This window comes from Mya arenaria, chromosome 10, assembly GCF_026914265.1.
Source record: "Mya arenaria isolate MELC-2E11 chromosome 10, ASM2691426v1".
NCBI classification, from domain to species: Eukaryota; Metazoa; Mollusca; class Bivalvia; order Myida; family Myidae; genus Mya; species Mya arenaria.
In genome coordinates this window covers 7,474,948-7,490,870 of record NC_069131.1, presented here as the reverse complement: position 1 = coordinate 7,490,870, position 15,923 = coordinate 7,474,948, and the positions used below count along the sequence as shown (strand labels likewise).

The 15,923-nt window shown below is 34.4% G+C and overlaps 1 protein-coding gene across 2 annotated transcripts; it reads right to left on the bottom strand.

Annotated features, from left to right (window-relative positions):
- Positions 1-1,148: 1,148 nt before the first annotated feature.
- On the bottom strand, positions 1,149-15,434 carry LOC128206177 (RCC1-like G exchanging factor-like protein). Of its 2 annotated transcripts, none has more exons than XM_052908482.1 (12): positions 15,266-15,434; positions 10,919-11,150; positions 9,506-9,606; positions 8,725-8,854; positions 7,830-7,958; positions 6,560-6,626; positions 5,890-5,941; positions 4,866-4,950; positions 2,795-3,064; positions 2,208-2,381; positions 1,728-1,813; positions 1,149-1,489 (listed from the first exon to the last, which is right to left on the bottom strand). In XM_052908482.1, exons 2-12 carry the CDS (start codon positions 11,112-11,114, stop codon positions 1,412-1,414), a joined length of 1,368 nt encoding a protein of 455 aa, XP_052764442.1. In that variant the 5' UTR covers positions 11,115-11,150; positions 15,266-15,434; the 3' UTR covers positions 1,149-1,411. The 2 variants fall into 2 exon arrangements, with proteins under 2 accessions (XP_052764442.1, XP_052764441.1); XM_052908481.1 differs by having other exon boundaries at positions 15,213-15,433.
- Between the last annotated feature and the right edge of the window lie 489 nt (positions 15,435-15,923).

The window sequence follows — 15,923 nt, the reverse complement described above, 5'->3', positions numbered from 1 at the left end:
TTACAAAGTTTGGCTCTTTTCTTTTGTTGATTTTATTCTTTAAAATAATTAACATGACTGCTATATCTGCAAATGAATGTTCTAGTAGTTTTCAGAAACAGCTGAACATACCTATGGATTCCAACCCACAAATAAGCTAGTTCTCTGATTGCACTCTTTACCATAATGTTAAAATTTGGATACCTAGTGACCTTGTATAATTTCAGTATAATTTTAAAGGTTTTTGCTTTCAGGTTACTATTATCTAAGAATTACCCAAAATACGTCATATATACGGTTACTGCAGTTTGTATATTTGCGTTTTATTTTTTTTGATATTGGGCGTAATTGACACACTTTTTAAACTTGGAAGGCCGGAAAACTTGTTTGTTTTATTATTTTGGGTAAAAGAAATACATTTCCATTTTCCTCACATAAAATCCTTTCAGTGATTCCAGAATAATATAGGTGGACATATTTGTGGGTTGGGTACTTAAGAACTGTATGTCTGCTCAATGCCTTTTCACAATGTTACTGTTCATTGTCCGGTTGGGCCCATTTTGATTTCAAGGTCACTCATGATGAGCATTTATCGGGTCACCCTGTGGCGCTCTTATTCCAAAATTCGGCCAATCATGATAATCGTACCAAGTCTATGACATGCAGCAATGGTTTTTTCTTCGCACACTGATAGTGTTGCAAAATATCTGTCTATCATTGGAGCCATACAAAAACATGACATGGTTATTAAGATTCTGAATAAAGACGTACCATTCAAACTTAGAACACTGAATGAGCTAAAAGTGATGAAGCATTTCCAATATAAAAATATATCCAATGCATTACAGTAAAATAAAATCCAAAAGCAATCAATAGGTCCCAATTTCTTCAACATCTCATGTCTCATGACTTTTTTTGAAATATGGTAAATAAAGACTAAGAGCATTTTTTTTCTTTTCAAAGAGCTGTGAAACTTGAAGGAAATTATTTTTAAAGTTATCATCCATGATGAAACATTTTTGTTTAAAAAATCAGAATGAAACATAATCTTTAAACCTGTCTTTTATAAACCTAACCCCAACCCTGGGGTTGGGGCTTTTCAGTTCATAAGAATCTCTGCCTAACAAGTAGTGTATTGGTGACGTAGTGCACTAAAAGATTTACATGTATCGAGTTTTATGGTAGACTTTATTAAACAAATCACATTTAGATAAAAACATTCAATTTCACTTCCTCTGACCTCTTGCGCAATTAAATAATTATAAATTATTGTCACACAATGACCAGGTATCCTGTCCTGCATATGATATGATCAGCTGGAATGCTACAAATTCTCTCTAGATGAGGCGGACGATCTGGTATATGAAGTACAGAGAGTGACAATGGACTAGTATAACACAGTTCACACCACATTCCTCTGCCCTGGCCTTGTTCAGGTATATGAGGTACACAGAGCAACTGTATGATCCACACCCAGCTCAACTCTGTGTATCAGCGCTGGTATGGACACCTGCAATATCAAAACATGAATAACAATACAGACATATAATAATTATACAATAGATGCATGGAACCTACATGTTATAGTTTACCATACCTAGAGCCTGGAGGTTACGGACAATGCAAAGGTTATGCCCAAGATTGTACATTGCATGCAGAGCGGCACATGTCAACGTGATTTCTCAGATTCTCTGATGTAATAAAAACCAACTTATTTGTATGTTGACAACTAGTCAAGCACAAAATACCTTCAGTGGGAAATACTGTACATCCATCTTGTAGATGCCGAGAGAGCCGTGTTTACCCTTCCCCCACATGTACAGGTCACCAGCGTCTGCAACATACAGCACAGTGCATAACGTATACAGGTGCAATCATTACAATGTACATTTATTCGTAAAGTTTAGTTAAACTTCATAATTATAAGCTGGTATTATTGTTTACATTTTAAATTTTATTTCATGGTTAATTTAGTTTATACTTACTATAGTATTTCTTTAGGCTTGACTGTAATGAAAACTGATAGCTTATAGGATCATGTTTGAGTCTGTTTCCTGGGTAGAAACCAATACTGATGTCCATTTTGTGAGGCCATGAGAAAGTACCCTGGTGGAGATAAACCCACAACCTCTTGGAATAACTGTTGGAGCTTATGGTGGTAAAATAAAAATCCTTTCAAAGATGCTTTCTTTTATAACAAATCCATGTTAAGCAGTAATGTAACCTACCTGTGACTGCACCAAAGTGGCTTATCCCACTTTTGATTTGTTTGACTCTAACATCTGGGCTGAGTTCATTCCTTCCGAAGAGTGGGGGTGGCAGGAGACTCGGGCGTGTGAGAACGTCCACCTTGGGTCCCTTTCCCAGCACACCGAAACCCCACACATACACTTCACCCTTTTCTAAGAAAATACAACATAATAGGGAGGAACTTCTTTTTAAATTCATTTAAATTCGGTTTACAAAAATGCTTCTTAGATAAGGATGAATCTTTATTGAGATACTGCCAGTCAGAGTCAAAACTGAACTTCAATATACAGTCGAAACTCGCTATGTCAAACTCTGTTATCTTGATGTTTTTCTGAATATTTGTGGTTTAGTTAGACATGTTTAGAAATCGGTTTATTAAATTTTTTGTTTTCTTAAAATATTTTTTGAGGTCCAAATGGCAAGGACATAGCGAGCTTTGGCTGTATTTTCATATCCATAATAAGAATATTAGTTCTACAGCAATGTAAACATTCCCTTTACTTTAGTAGATTATTAGTAATTTATTTACTGGAAAATATAATACTGTATAATAAGGAAAACTGACCATTTAAAACCATACATGAAGATCCTCCACTAGCAATCTGTGTAATCTTCCCACAATTCTTAATTGGCAAATATTTTGGAACACTGACTTGTGTTTCCTGCGTCACCATTGACAACTGATTGTACTCTGAGTTTCCCCAGCCAAACACATCTCCTGATTCTGATATAGCTAGTACGCAGTCCGCCCGGGATGCAATGTCTGTGATTCTGACTCCATCTATGTCACCCATTAATCTCCTGGGTCTTCCAACATTTTCATATGTTTCCAGCCCTGGAATACAATGAAGCAAGCCATGTTGTCCTGGGGTCGTATTCAGTAAGCATCTTAGTGACAATTTTCAACTTTAGTGAAAAATTGCCTTTTTTCCAATATTAATTTTAAGAAAATGAGCAATGTTTGTACACCAAAAATATGAAAACAAGCAAGAAAATGGTCAACAATATATGCATATGAATAAATATGATGAAAAGTAGCAAGTATTTTAAATAATTGTCAAAAATTCTGACAATCTCATTAAATTGAAAATATTCAATAAGATGGTGATTGAATCGGCCCCAGACCACATTTTCTCCAAAAATCTCAAGATTAGCTACGCTCAAAAGCATTTGTATAAATTGTCTGATTTTCCTCTTTTAAAGAGTTTTGAGACTTGATATGTAAAACATTTTCAGGTAAATCTTGATAAACTATCTTTTGGTTTATACTAGAACTCCGCGAGTCGGATGTGTCGCCTGACGAATTATTTACTGTCGACATTATAGCTGTTAGATTGGCATTTTATTCATTTATAGACAATGATGTTGCCATTTAATTTTCAAGTGTAGGTGGCATTTGAACCCTCAATCAGATATACTTACGGAATAAGTTTCAGGTTGAAACCTCCTATAGTTTACGAGATATGCCACGGACAAAACCGAAATTAACAAAGGGCAATAACTCTAAAAATATGGCAGCAAGAGTAACGGTTTTTGTGCACTGCACTTGCCCTCAATGAGATCTATCTAGCTATGAAGTTTCAAGTTGATACCTCTTATATTCTTCAAGATATGCCCCGGACAAAACTTTAAGCATGAAAATTAACAAAGGGCAATAACTTTAAAACTAAGAAAGCAAGAGTTACTGTTATTGTGCACTGCACTTGCCCTCAATGAGATCTATCTAGCTATGAAGTTTCAAGTTGATACCTCTTATATTCTTCAAGATATGCCCCGGACAAAACTTTAAGCATGAAAATTAACAAAGGGCAATAACTTTAAAACTAAGAAAGCAAGAGTTACTGTTATTGTGCACTGCACTTGCCCTCAATGAGATCTATCTAGCTGTGAAGTTTCAAGTTGATACCTCTTATATTCTTCAAGATATGCCCCGGACAAAACTTTAAGCATGAAAATTAACAAAGGGCAATAATTTTAAAACTAAGAAAGCAAGAGTTACTGTTATTGTGTACTGCACTTGCCCTCCATGAGATCTATCTACATATGAAGTTTCACGTTGATAACTCTTATATTCTACAAGATATGCCCCGGACAAAACTTTAAGCATGAAAAATAACAAAGGGCAATAACTCTAAAAATATGGAAGCAAGAGTAACAGTTCTTGTGCACTGCACTTGCCCTCAATTAGATCTATCTACATATGAAGTTTCAAGTTGATACCACTAATAGTTTAGGAGATATACCCCGGACAAGCGAAAATGGGACGCGGACGCCGCCGCCGACGACAAAAGTAACCCCTATATGTCGTCTTTTCAAGCGACACAAAAATCAAGTTTAATCAAAAGTAATTAGCGAAATGAAAAGAGAAAATAAAACCTGTTATGTTTCAGATATTTCGAGATAGTGGACCCTGTGGGAATGCACGTTAAGTCATCTCTTAGCTACAACTCCATTCAAACTTGATTTACATGAACAAATCAACTTTAAGAGTCTGAAACAATTGAGTAGAGATAACTTTACTTCAATTAAAGAAATGTTGAAATCATTCAAAGATATGAATGTATTCTGATAATATTTATAATTTATTTTTAACAGAGATAACATCCAGTAACCATACAACATAGAAAAACCATTACCCGTCTGTCCGTCTGCACCAAGGCCACAGGAGAAAACCTGGCCATCCGAGGTGAGAAACAATGTGTGGTCCTGTCCACATAATACCTGATAGAATAAAGATATTTCTTTATTATTAACAGGTTCGAGTGTTTACCACGTAATACCTTCTCCTGACTGGTAACTTGTTGGGGGTTATCAGAGGTTGTTATAGTATTTCATTGGATTATACATTTGAGACTAATATAATATGTGCATTAAGGCTGCTTTTGCATCAGTTACATGATCTTTTTGTGCTTGTTCGAAGTAAGAAAATAAATATTTTCAGTAACGTCAAACCTGCATTACCATTTTACCCTTGTTGTGTTTAGGGTAATTCAGTCAGAGAAATCACTATTAAAATTAATACGCATTCTGTAAAGCGTTAACTCTTTAATAAATGTATTACTATACAATGATGATATTGTAATTAAAGTTAAAATAATATATCTCACACACTGTACTATTGCCAAAAGAATTTAGGATGTCATCATGAGAAACATAAAAATATATATGTATTGTTTTGTTCACAACTACACACATGAAATATTCTTTTTAATTTGTTGAACGAAACCCAATTAATTATGTGGAGACTTTATGAGAAAACCCTTTGAACATAGACTGACAAATAAAATTGAGATAACAGAAGGAAAATGTAAGTAACAGGGTTAGTAGGTGACCAGATATTGGATATATGGGACAAAGAAAACCATATCGGGTGAGAGCAAAGACTGAACCCGAATATGGTCTCCTGCACCCCATATCGGGTCTTCTACTAACCACCTATCATATCTATCACGTCAATAACTTGTTCACATTTATCAATTTATGGGCAATAATTCATTTTAATTTAATCATCAGTATATGGTGCCATTTTGGTTTGATATAAAGATTAGTGACCCATTGTGGTGAAATATGGGGTCACCACATGACAAGTCCTGGATCAATGGCTTAGTGTCATTCATGCTGGAGGAGTGATATAATTGTAAAACTTCTCTAGCATCATACCTTGGAAATGTTATCTGGAAGTCCCTCTATCTTCTGAATGTTGGAAATTTTGCTGGAAACAAGAAATTCAATTTACAACAAAAACACTTTTTAAACAGTTAACTTATTAACTAAATTCTTTCAAATGTTATAATGCTTTAGAACACAGGAATATTTATTCTTCGCTAAAATAAACCAGTCTTCTTTTGTAAAAGCATGGTCTTAATTGAACAAAAACTACAGTAAGATCCTATTGCTAGAGTCAACTTCCAAAGCAAAAGTGCAGTGGGGAAAATTCCAATGCTCCTCTGACTTTTTCCTGTTTAACAGGGTCTTAACTGGACAATTACAAGAGTAAGAAAGTACCAAGTTTTAAATTAATAAATGTATCCTGGACAATGTTTTAGAATCATGCCCAAGTAATGTCTGTCTGCCTGTTCAAGATTTTGCACACTGACGATGACAACTCCCCCACCCCCCACCCCCATCGCTGAAAATGACTATTCCCCCCATTGCTGATGACCAAACCAAAGATAAGACAAAATCTTAGCTTATAAGGAAAAAAAACAGGATTTCATAATGTCATTTTGATGCAGTGTACAGGCTTTTCTGACATCATTTTCTGCAGTATATCTATGCTTTGGTACTGTATTACCACATTACAACATTAATAAATATAAGCAGAGCTTACTTGAAGATTTCCCCTTCCACTACTGGTCTCCCACACTGGCCATAGGCATTGTTACCCTGGGAAAACACTGGAATGAACAAAACAGAGATAATGCTATACCGCCTTGGAGAAAAAAAAACATGTGATACAATGTACTTAATTAAACCTCTATGAGATGTAAAGAAAAGATAATGTAAAGCTTAATTACAACACTCAATATGCCTAAGTTCATAAATCACTAATTTAAAGAGTGCCGGTACCTTTTTTATTTCAAATATATATATTACTTAACCTATTTCAGTATTATTATTAGTAGTATACATGTATATTAGTATTTTATTATAGTATTAATATTCAGGGTTTTGATTTTTAAAAACCTTTTTTATTTCTTTATCGAACACCTAAAACCTAACCAGCCATATCCCCCTAAACAAAGAATTATTTCGTATTGCCTAACATTAAGTAATAGTAGGTTTGTGTTTATTTAGGGTCTTCTAAACTATAATAGTCAGCAGGCCGGGCACAGCCCAGCACCAACTTATTGTTTAGAAGACAAAAAATATGTGCTTACTTTCTTAGTGTATAGCATAATTAATATAACCAGAGTTACGTGCCTTGCTACAGGTGTGCATAATGCAAATAGTTGGAAACATTTGTAGCAAATTTCATTTGAATATCTTGAAGGATTTTGGACTATAAGTTATTGTGGTGTTAGTAGTTTATACTCCGGGTCCTGGCGTGAGCACATTGAAGGGTCCCAGAGAGACAGTTCAACCACCGCACACCTATCCTGGGCAGACTATCTGGGGGTTAACCAGTACTAGGTGTCTTCAGCTTTGCAAGGAACTGACAACTTCTGTACATGCCAGGGGCAGTGGTACAGTGCGAATGGTCGTAGAAAGGATTTCATAACCAATCACAACACAAGTGACATGGTCTGCCCGGGAATCGAACCCGGGTTGTCTGATTCACAGTCCAACACTCTACCAATTGAGCTAACCAGGCGGGCTTCTATAAGTTATGGCCTATGTTAAAGCTTTTGCATGCTGTCGCCGCTGACATAATAATTATGACACAAAGGCTGTCACATTACCTGAGTTCAAATTTTATAGGCAAGGGATTATAACAGACTAATACCCCCATTCTGAGTATGAAGGTTTCATTTAAGAGACAAGGACCCCAGTTGATTTGTTTTAAAGCCATTTTAACACCTTACTATTTAAAGCAAACAAACTGTATTCATAAATTTCATTATCCTTGTCAAGCCACCCCCAGAACAGCAAGCACACACCTCCGTGTTTTGTGAGAATTACACTGTGTGCCCGGCCACAGGCTAGCTGTAGAATATTCCTCTCCCTCCCCTCCGGAATTCCGGGGATAGCAACCGGCACTGGCTCTATCAGATAGTCCAACACTCGGCCTGCAAATATTTACACATGTATTACATCAGTATGCCCATTATAACACTACTCTGTGGCAATTTCCTCTGCAAATCTGTAGCCTGTTCTAGTGGCTCATGATTAGCAACACTATTAAGCTAATTTCACTTCATCTTTTTTGTCATGACACTACTTAATTTTCTCCTTTTGAAGCGGTATGCAATTTATAAGAAAAACAGATTATCACAATCATTTGATTTTAAATCTATTAAAGCTGCGCTCTCACAGATATACCATTTTTACAACTTTTTTATTTTTTGTCTTGGAAAGAGCAAATTTTTGCGTCAATATCTGCAAACCAATGATATAAGGTTGCTGACAAAAAATCAGATCGTAGATTTTCATATTTCCATTCGAAAATTAATGCTTTATGGCTTAATCCGTTACTAACGGTTTAAGAAAAAATACATAAAACATCAACTTTTTTAACTTAAGTATAAACATCTGCGATCTTAGTTTTTGTAAGCAGTCTTTTATAACTGGCTTCCATGGATTTACGCAAAAAATGGCTAGTTCCAAGACAAAAAATAAAAAAAGTTGTCAAAATGTTCAATCTGTGAGAGTGCAGCTTTAAATGCGGTTAAAAAAGTAGCTAAGAAGCCCCTTAAAAATAATGATCTAAATATATTCAAGTGTATTTCGTAGCAAAAATTGTTTGATGCGGCTCATATAATAACTCTTCGGATTTAATAATAATAGCTATAACTGAAACAATAAAAGAAGCCTAAATCTTGGCATACAAAATACCTGTATTTTTAGGAAACTCATGGAATCCCAGCTGTGAGTCTGTATTGATCCCAGTGCCAAGGACCATCTGTATTCTGTTTCTTTCAACAGCAAACAGTGTGAATCCATAGCCACATGCAACATCTTTCACCTGAAACATGACATACACTGCTTCACTGACATTATCATATACTTGCAAAATACAAGCAGGCAAGTCCTGCAAGTGCAACCTGTACTTGTAAAATACAAGCAGGCGAGTCCTGCAAGTGCAACCTGTACTTGTAAAATACAAGCAGGCGAGCCCTGCAAGTGCAACCTGTACTTGTAAAATGTTTTCCAGGCTTGCTCAAATCCTTGAGTTATAATCCAGGTCTTGTTCAACAATGTATTGCAGAAGAATTTTAAGCTTATTCAACCTTAGTCTAACTTAGCTCACAGACAATGTATGATGACAAGTACACAGGATCTAATTTCAAGGTGTTCATTATTTACAGTGATGACTCATATACCGTGATACAGTAATACATGTTTATATGAGACAGCACTGTATAAAATAATATGTATATGCAAGCAAATTGAGGTCCTGTATTTTAAGACCATCTAGATCTGTAGATATTATGTAAAATTTCCCTTATTACAGTTATGATTTTGACAAGTTTAATTTAATTAGTTAAAAATTCTATTCATCATGAGTTCTCACTGGAATCTACAGTGTGAGTTCCTGAGACAAATTTAAGAAAGTATGCATCGAGGGACTGCTAAATGCGAGTTACTATACACTTATTATGAGCACTGTTCTCACCTCTACATGGTTTTCATCAATGAATCGCAGGCGTGCTGGACGGGGCTGCTCTGTCACAGCGTGCTGTCTTCTACGCTCTGGGCGAAGGTACGTCCTCACTCCTGTAATCACATTCAGGTTTAGCACATTGGAAATTGGCAAATTATATCATAAGGTTATTAAATACAAGCCAGATTTTATATAGCAGGCTGTGTTGAAGCTTTCAGAGAACCAGGGAATACTGAAAATAGCCCAGGCCCCATGTTCACAGCAATACTGAAGTCAAATCTCAATCACAATTCATTCACCCAGTTTACCACATTTAAAAATCATTTATACAATTTTTAAAAGTCCATTCTCTCATTGAATGTGTTGATTATTTTCTTCAGTCAAACTTCCAAAGAAAAAACATCTTATTGAGAAAATGGAATTGAGTACAACTGAATGTTTTTAACTATAATTTTTGCCCTAAAATTAGTTTTCTTTGCCCTAAAATTAGTTTTCTTTGAAATATGGACAAAAAGGTTTTCTAAACACATGCTCTGAGAAAATACGCTATTAAAAAGAGTAAAAATCATAAAATATTTTTAATCATACCTTGCTTTTATGTGGTAAAATGAGTAGAGACAGATTGAGATTTGACTCGAATATTTTTGTGATATTGGGTACTCAAGTCAAATCTCAATCTCAACTAAATTTACCACATAAAAGCATAGTATGATTCTAAGTCTTACATGATTTTTATAATTTTCGAAAATGTATTTTCGCATTTATAAATGGTACTGATGAAAACAATTTATTAATCATTTAAAGCAATCTACTTCTAGCGCAAAAATATACTTGAGTTATTATTAAAAAACAATGAAATGTACTCAAATACTATTTAAGCTGTAGAATAGTTTTCCCTTGGAATCTTGACCAAAGGCGTTAATCAAGATATTCTGTTATAGAATGCGCTTTAAAAAGGTATAAAAACAAATGTAACTTTTGATGCAATATGGTAAAATGAGTTGAGTCTGAGATTGAGATTTGACTTAAGTATTTTTGTGATAGTGCAGCCAGGTAAAAAATGTGCCCATATCTCATACATACCAAATTTTTAGAAAACTTCCCAGGGGATTCTGCTCCAAAAACCAGGGCATATTGCCCTTAACAAGGGGTGGTTTTTATATGTATCGTCATTTAATCCACCAGTGCAGACATTTTTGGGTGTCCTACTTTTAAAAGCATTTTATTTAAACTGGCATTTCTTTTTAACTGAAAAGCATTGTATTGGGAATATATGTTTTAAGAAATTGTTTTGTACCTCTTCTGTACATTTATTTTTTAATTATTTTGTTTCAATTTCAAGGAATATTTATCAACTACCTGGAGACAGATCAGAATCCCATAGGACCTACTCACCCCTCGCTGTGTATGGCACCTATGACTAACCTAAGGCTCCAGTCCTGGCATGCCCCCAGACGTACACTCGTTCTGCAGGCTGGGTGCCGGGGGCCTTGAACTGAATCACTTCTTCCGTCCGTGCTTGACGTTTCTCCTCCCTACTTGCATAGCGCACCTGTCCACACAGCGAGCAGCCTCCCCGGTACAGCTTGGATAGCACTGCATGGCCTCTTAAGGTTGACATGTGGGAATGACGGTTTCAATTTGAACTGTTGATAACCTGCAAAGTACAAACACTACCATTACAATCATCAATATAATTTTTCGTAATACAATACTCAAGCAAACTTTAAAACTGAAAAACAGACACTTTTGCTCCCATAGCCAAAACAACAACATCAAATGGCAATAACCATGATGTCAGGGATGCTTCCACTGCCTCATCAGTCCTTTGAGTGAAATGAAAAAATGTTGAATTTTGTTTCCAATATAATTTATAAATCATAAAAAAAATGGATGATTTATTTAAGTCTGCAATATAAAAAATATATACAATCAAAAATAAATAATGTATTTACTATATTTCTTTCTCTGGTAAATCTGGAAATCAGGTAATGTAAGTGCGATATCTGTTGAAGTCAGGCCCACCCTAAACTCCTTTAAAAGCATCTTAATAATCTTAAGGTGGAGCAGGGGGTGCAATACCATGGTAAATTTAATTAAAGACTATTCCATGAGTAGATATATTAGGTTTTTAGTGTTTTACATAGAAGGCCAGTGAAAGGACACTCAGAATGTTCAATATCTGTGGTGTGAAGTGGAAATATGACTTTTGGATGAACAAGCCCGAATTCTTATACTATTGCTTGGCATAAAAAAAATTAACAAGCCCTGCTACATAAAATTCAGAATTTTATTAATTTGAGCAAGCCCGAAAGACATTTTACAAGTGCCAGGCTTGTAGTCTTGTGCTAATTTTGATCACTGAAAACATGCTCATATTTTCTGATTTCATTTTGATAAAATTGTGTATTATATGACAACTTGTGGCAGATCCTATAAATAGGTCAGGTGTTGTTATCCTCTTATATCAAATATTTGTTTAATGTATTTTATAATTGTGTACAATGATTGCTTCCTAGTCAAATAGCCCCCATTTTGGTCAAATAGCCCCCTGGCTAACATTTTAAAATTGGTCAAATAGCCCCCCAAAAACGCCCCCACTTTTTTTCTTTTTTTTATATGTATGTATGCATACTTATGTTATTCCAAAACATTTTTAAACCTTTAATTTCACATAATGAAGTGCAAACAACATTATTTGTATATTGATAAATCTGACAATTTAACCAAGTAAGATAACAAACATTTTAAAACATGACTTATAAATAGTATATCAATTCTACATTTTAAATGTTTCTAAGCCATAAGTTTTTAAGTGTTTTTCTTTCTTTTAATATTGATTACGCATCAAAATTAAAGGAACAACAAGAATATTTAATTTAACTCTTTTTTTTTAATTTTGAAATAATTTGCACATTGTATTCTTCACATATTTATTTCACATCTTTTAAATACACATTTAAACTGTATGGTAAAAAAAAAATCCATTGTACAACACAATATACATTAACATGGAAGGAAAATGTATATTATATATCAATAAATATAATAATGTTCTTATGCAGCTGTAGCTGTCACTAATCTTCAGTTTCATTTAGTTTTGAAGCATGTATACATATATAGAGGAAATCTTTTTTCTGCTGGCCGGTGTCGGTCAGTTCGCCAGATCTGTACAGGTCCCATGCAGCGAACACCAGTCTGATTTTAATCTTTCTTCAAGGGATAATTGCACAATGCGATAATTTAGATGCCCTATCTTCTCTAATTAATAAGTCTTTAATATAATTCAACAAATGTTATGTCATAAAATTAGTTTATAAATGTTTGATTAGCAATTATGTAAATGCAATATATCTTTAAAATATTACAACTTACCTTCAAATATAATTTCAAATAAAAAAAAGGAGTGGGGCTATTTGAACCAAAATGGGGGCATTTTGACCAATTTGGGGGCATTTTGACCATATTTTTTCCAAGTGGGGGCTATTTGACCAAAATGGAGGCGTTTTGACTTGGGGGCTACAGTACACTCCACGCGGAACTACCACTTTCCGTTTTCCTCGGCGGATTTTGGTCATCGCGGACACGACATCCAATTGATCATAATCCTCTTTCCTCTGCGTTTTTACTCGTTCACCCACCGAGGCTGATCACTGGACCGTACATTTACAATCGCCGCGTTACTCGGAGGTAAAAACACCGCGCAACTCGGAGGAAAACCGATAAGAATCTCCCACTGTATCTAATTTTGTTTAATTTATTTGATAATTTTTGCTACACCCATAATTGTTTATAAAAATAATTTATTTCGCGTACCTAATTTTCGGACACCCAAAGGACATCAATCGTAACTTTCACACTTACCAAGTTTCACAGACGAAGATTATTGATTTTCATCTTTTATCCTGGCTAGATTACCTAACCGTATAGTACACCACTGTGACAAGTTAAATAGTAAATACCCATCTTAAACGATGTATTGCATGTAGAAAGAGAAAGTGTGAAATTTTTATTGGAGGATTAAATAAACAACAATGGCAATCAAGGGATTAAGAAAACAAATACATGACATTTTTGTAAAACAATCTGCCAATAAACTTTAAAACTTATACCACACTTATAGACTGTATAAAGCAATTATGTACAGTTATACTTATTGAATCATCAATAAAAGTCAACACATTCAATGATATAGGTAACTAATTAATGTGATGAATTTGAAGTTGGAAATGCAATACTCCAGTTACATTCGAAAACACCACTCAGACACATTAATTCGCATAACAATATACATGCTCTCCATGAGATCCTCGTGGGTAAAACTGTGAGTTATGTGACGTCACACAGAGTGATTGTTTGATCTAAAGCCGATAGAATGTGTTATTCATTTCAATGCATGTATAAAATGGTGTTTAATGGGATTTTAATTACCTTGATGAAGGATTTACACTTATATGCGTTATAAATAAGTTTAGAACCATTGATAAGTGCGGATAAATTAATAAGTCAGGTAAAATGCAAATTAGGGAAAAAAGACCGAAAAATATTCACACTTACAAAGTTCTCAACACCTTCATTACTCCAATCTAATTTAAGTTCTCAACACCTTAATATAGTAAGAGAAAGATGACAATAACAAACACAAACGCACGCTATGGTATATCTTTTAATTACATAATGTGAAAAACAACAGTTGCTTGACGATGCTGATGAAAATTTACAATAATTGTTTTTTAAAGAAACTTTCTGTACTTTAAAATTAATTATCTAATTATTTAATACTGTTTTAACAGAAGCAATGTACTCTAGTAGCTATGCACAAAACGCGGAGTTCCGCAATTAGGTCAATAAATCGATACGATCACCGGCGCTACCGGCAATAAAACCCTCCATAGAAAACGACTAACTCGGTGCAACTCGGCGAAATTTAGCGAGGAAAAAGGTTGCGTACTCGGCGGAAATCCGCGATAAATTAAAAACGCCTCCGAGTCACCGAGGAAAGTGGTAGTTCCGCGTGGAGTGTACTGTATATAACTTGGGGGCTATTTGACTAGGTTCCCAATGATTGATACTTTGCAATAGTTATGATGCAAAGGCATTTAAATCCTCATGGAGACATTTTCACGCATTGAACTGCACAACACAAACTTTTTTTCAGTTTATAGCACTAATGATTAAAATGAATTCTGAGAACTTACAACAACATGTTAAAATTGCTTGTTACTCATGTGTCCTTGTGTATTTGAAGATAACTTTTGCATTGAAAATCCGATTTAGACTTCAGAGCATTGAGATGTATACTTAAAACACATATAAATATTTCATTCATATATGATCCCCATGTGCATATTTGTTTTGATTTTTCTTTTTCATAATTTTTATTGAACTGTATTTTACTATTTTTCATTCTTAACATATTCTTCAAACTGAAAATAAAATATTAATTGCTATATTAATTGCTTTATTTAATTATCTTTCCAAAGGTGAGAAATCAAGGGGTTGAAATGTCTTCGTTTAAGGAGGAGTTAAAACTTGTCAGGCATTTTAGAGTTTAATATGTAAAACGTATTTAAAATTCTTTGATTTCAGGCGATTGATATTGAACTTCAAAATTATGCGAAAATCGAAACTATCCGAAAACGATTGCTGTCCGAAGACTACTCGCCTGCTGGTATGCATGTTACACGTACCCGGTCACTACAACGTTAAAAAATCTTACTATAAATCTGTTAAATCTGTATCATCACAAATGTACTGAATTATACACTGTACATCAAAACGCTGCCTGGAATATAGATTCGTCTTCAATTTCCCTTTAACACAGGTCGACGTTATATTCTATACACGCTCACAGTCTGACCATTGGAATCTATACACCCTTAAATTTATTCGTCTTCAATTTCCCTTTAACACAGGTCGACGTTATATTCTATACACGCTCACAGTCTGACCATTGGAATCTATACACCCTTAAATTTTTCCGTAAAGTAAACGGGAGCAAGACAAATCGGCCCCTTACCAAATCGGCCTACTACCAAATCGGCCCCTAAGACGTTTCGGCCCTGCCATTTCGTCCCCTTAATTAAAATGACTCGAGACGTTTCGGCCCCTTAGTGATTTTCAATAGAGACATTTCGGCCCCTTAATTTTATTTTATTTTTTTATCTTGAGTATAAAGAAAAACATTGTAGGTCGACTTATAAATGTCAATGAGATCTGTTAATAAGTTGTAAATAAAATCTTTAAATTTAAAAATAGACAGATATGCATGAAAAACATTGATATGACTGATATAAAAATATAATAAAAAACTAAATAACTATTAACCCTGATTTTTAATATAAAATGTTAGAAAATCTAAGAAATTTTATTTGTTATAACTGTTAATTATTAATTGATCATTAAAGACTTCAAAGAAAATTTGTCTTTT

What these genes read in the sequence shown, in the direction of transcription:
- LOC128206177 (XM_052908482.1), bottom strand. Translation starts at nt 11,114, where the DNA reads ATGTCAACCTTAAGAGGCCATGCAGTGCTATCCAAGCTGTACCGGGGA. An exon ending in TGCCAGGACTGGAGCCTTAG is followed by an intron (nt 9,607 to 10,918) that starts GTTAGTCATAGG and finishes ATGTGATTACAG; the next exon opens with GAGTGAGGACGTACCTTCGC. An exon ending in TTCCAGATAACATTTCCAAG is followed by an intron (nt 4,951 to 5,889) that starts GTATGATGCTAG and finishes TTATTCTATCAG; the next exon opens with GTATTATGTGGACAGGACCA.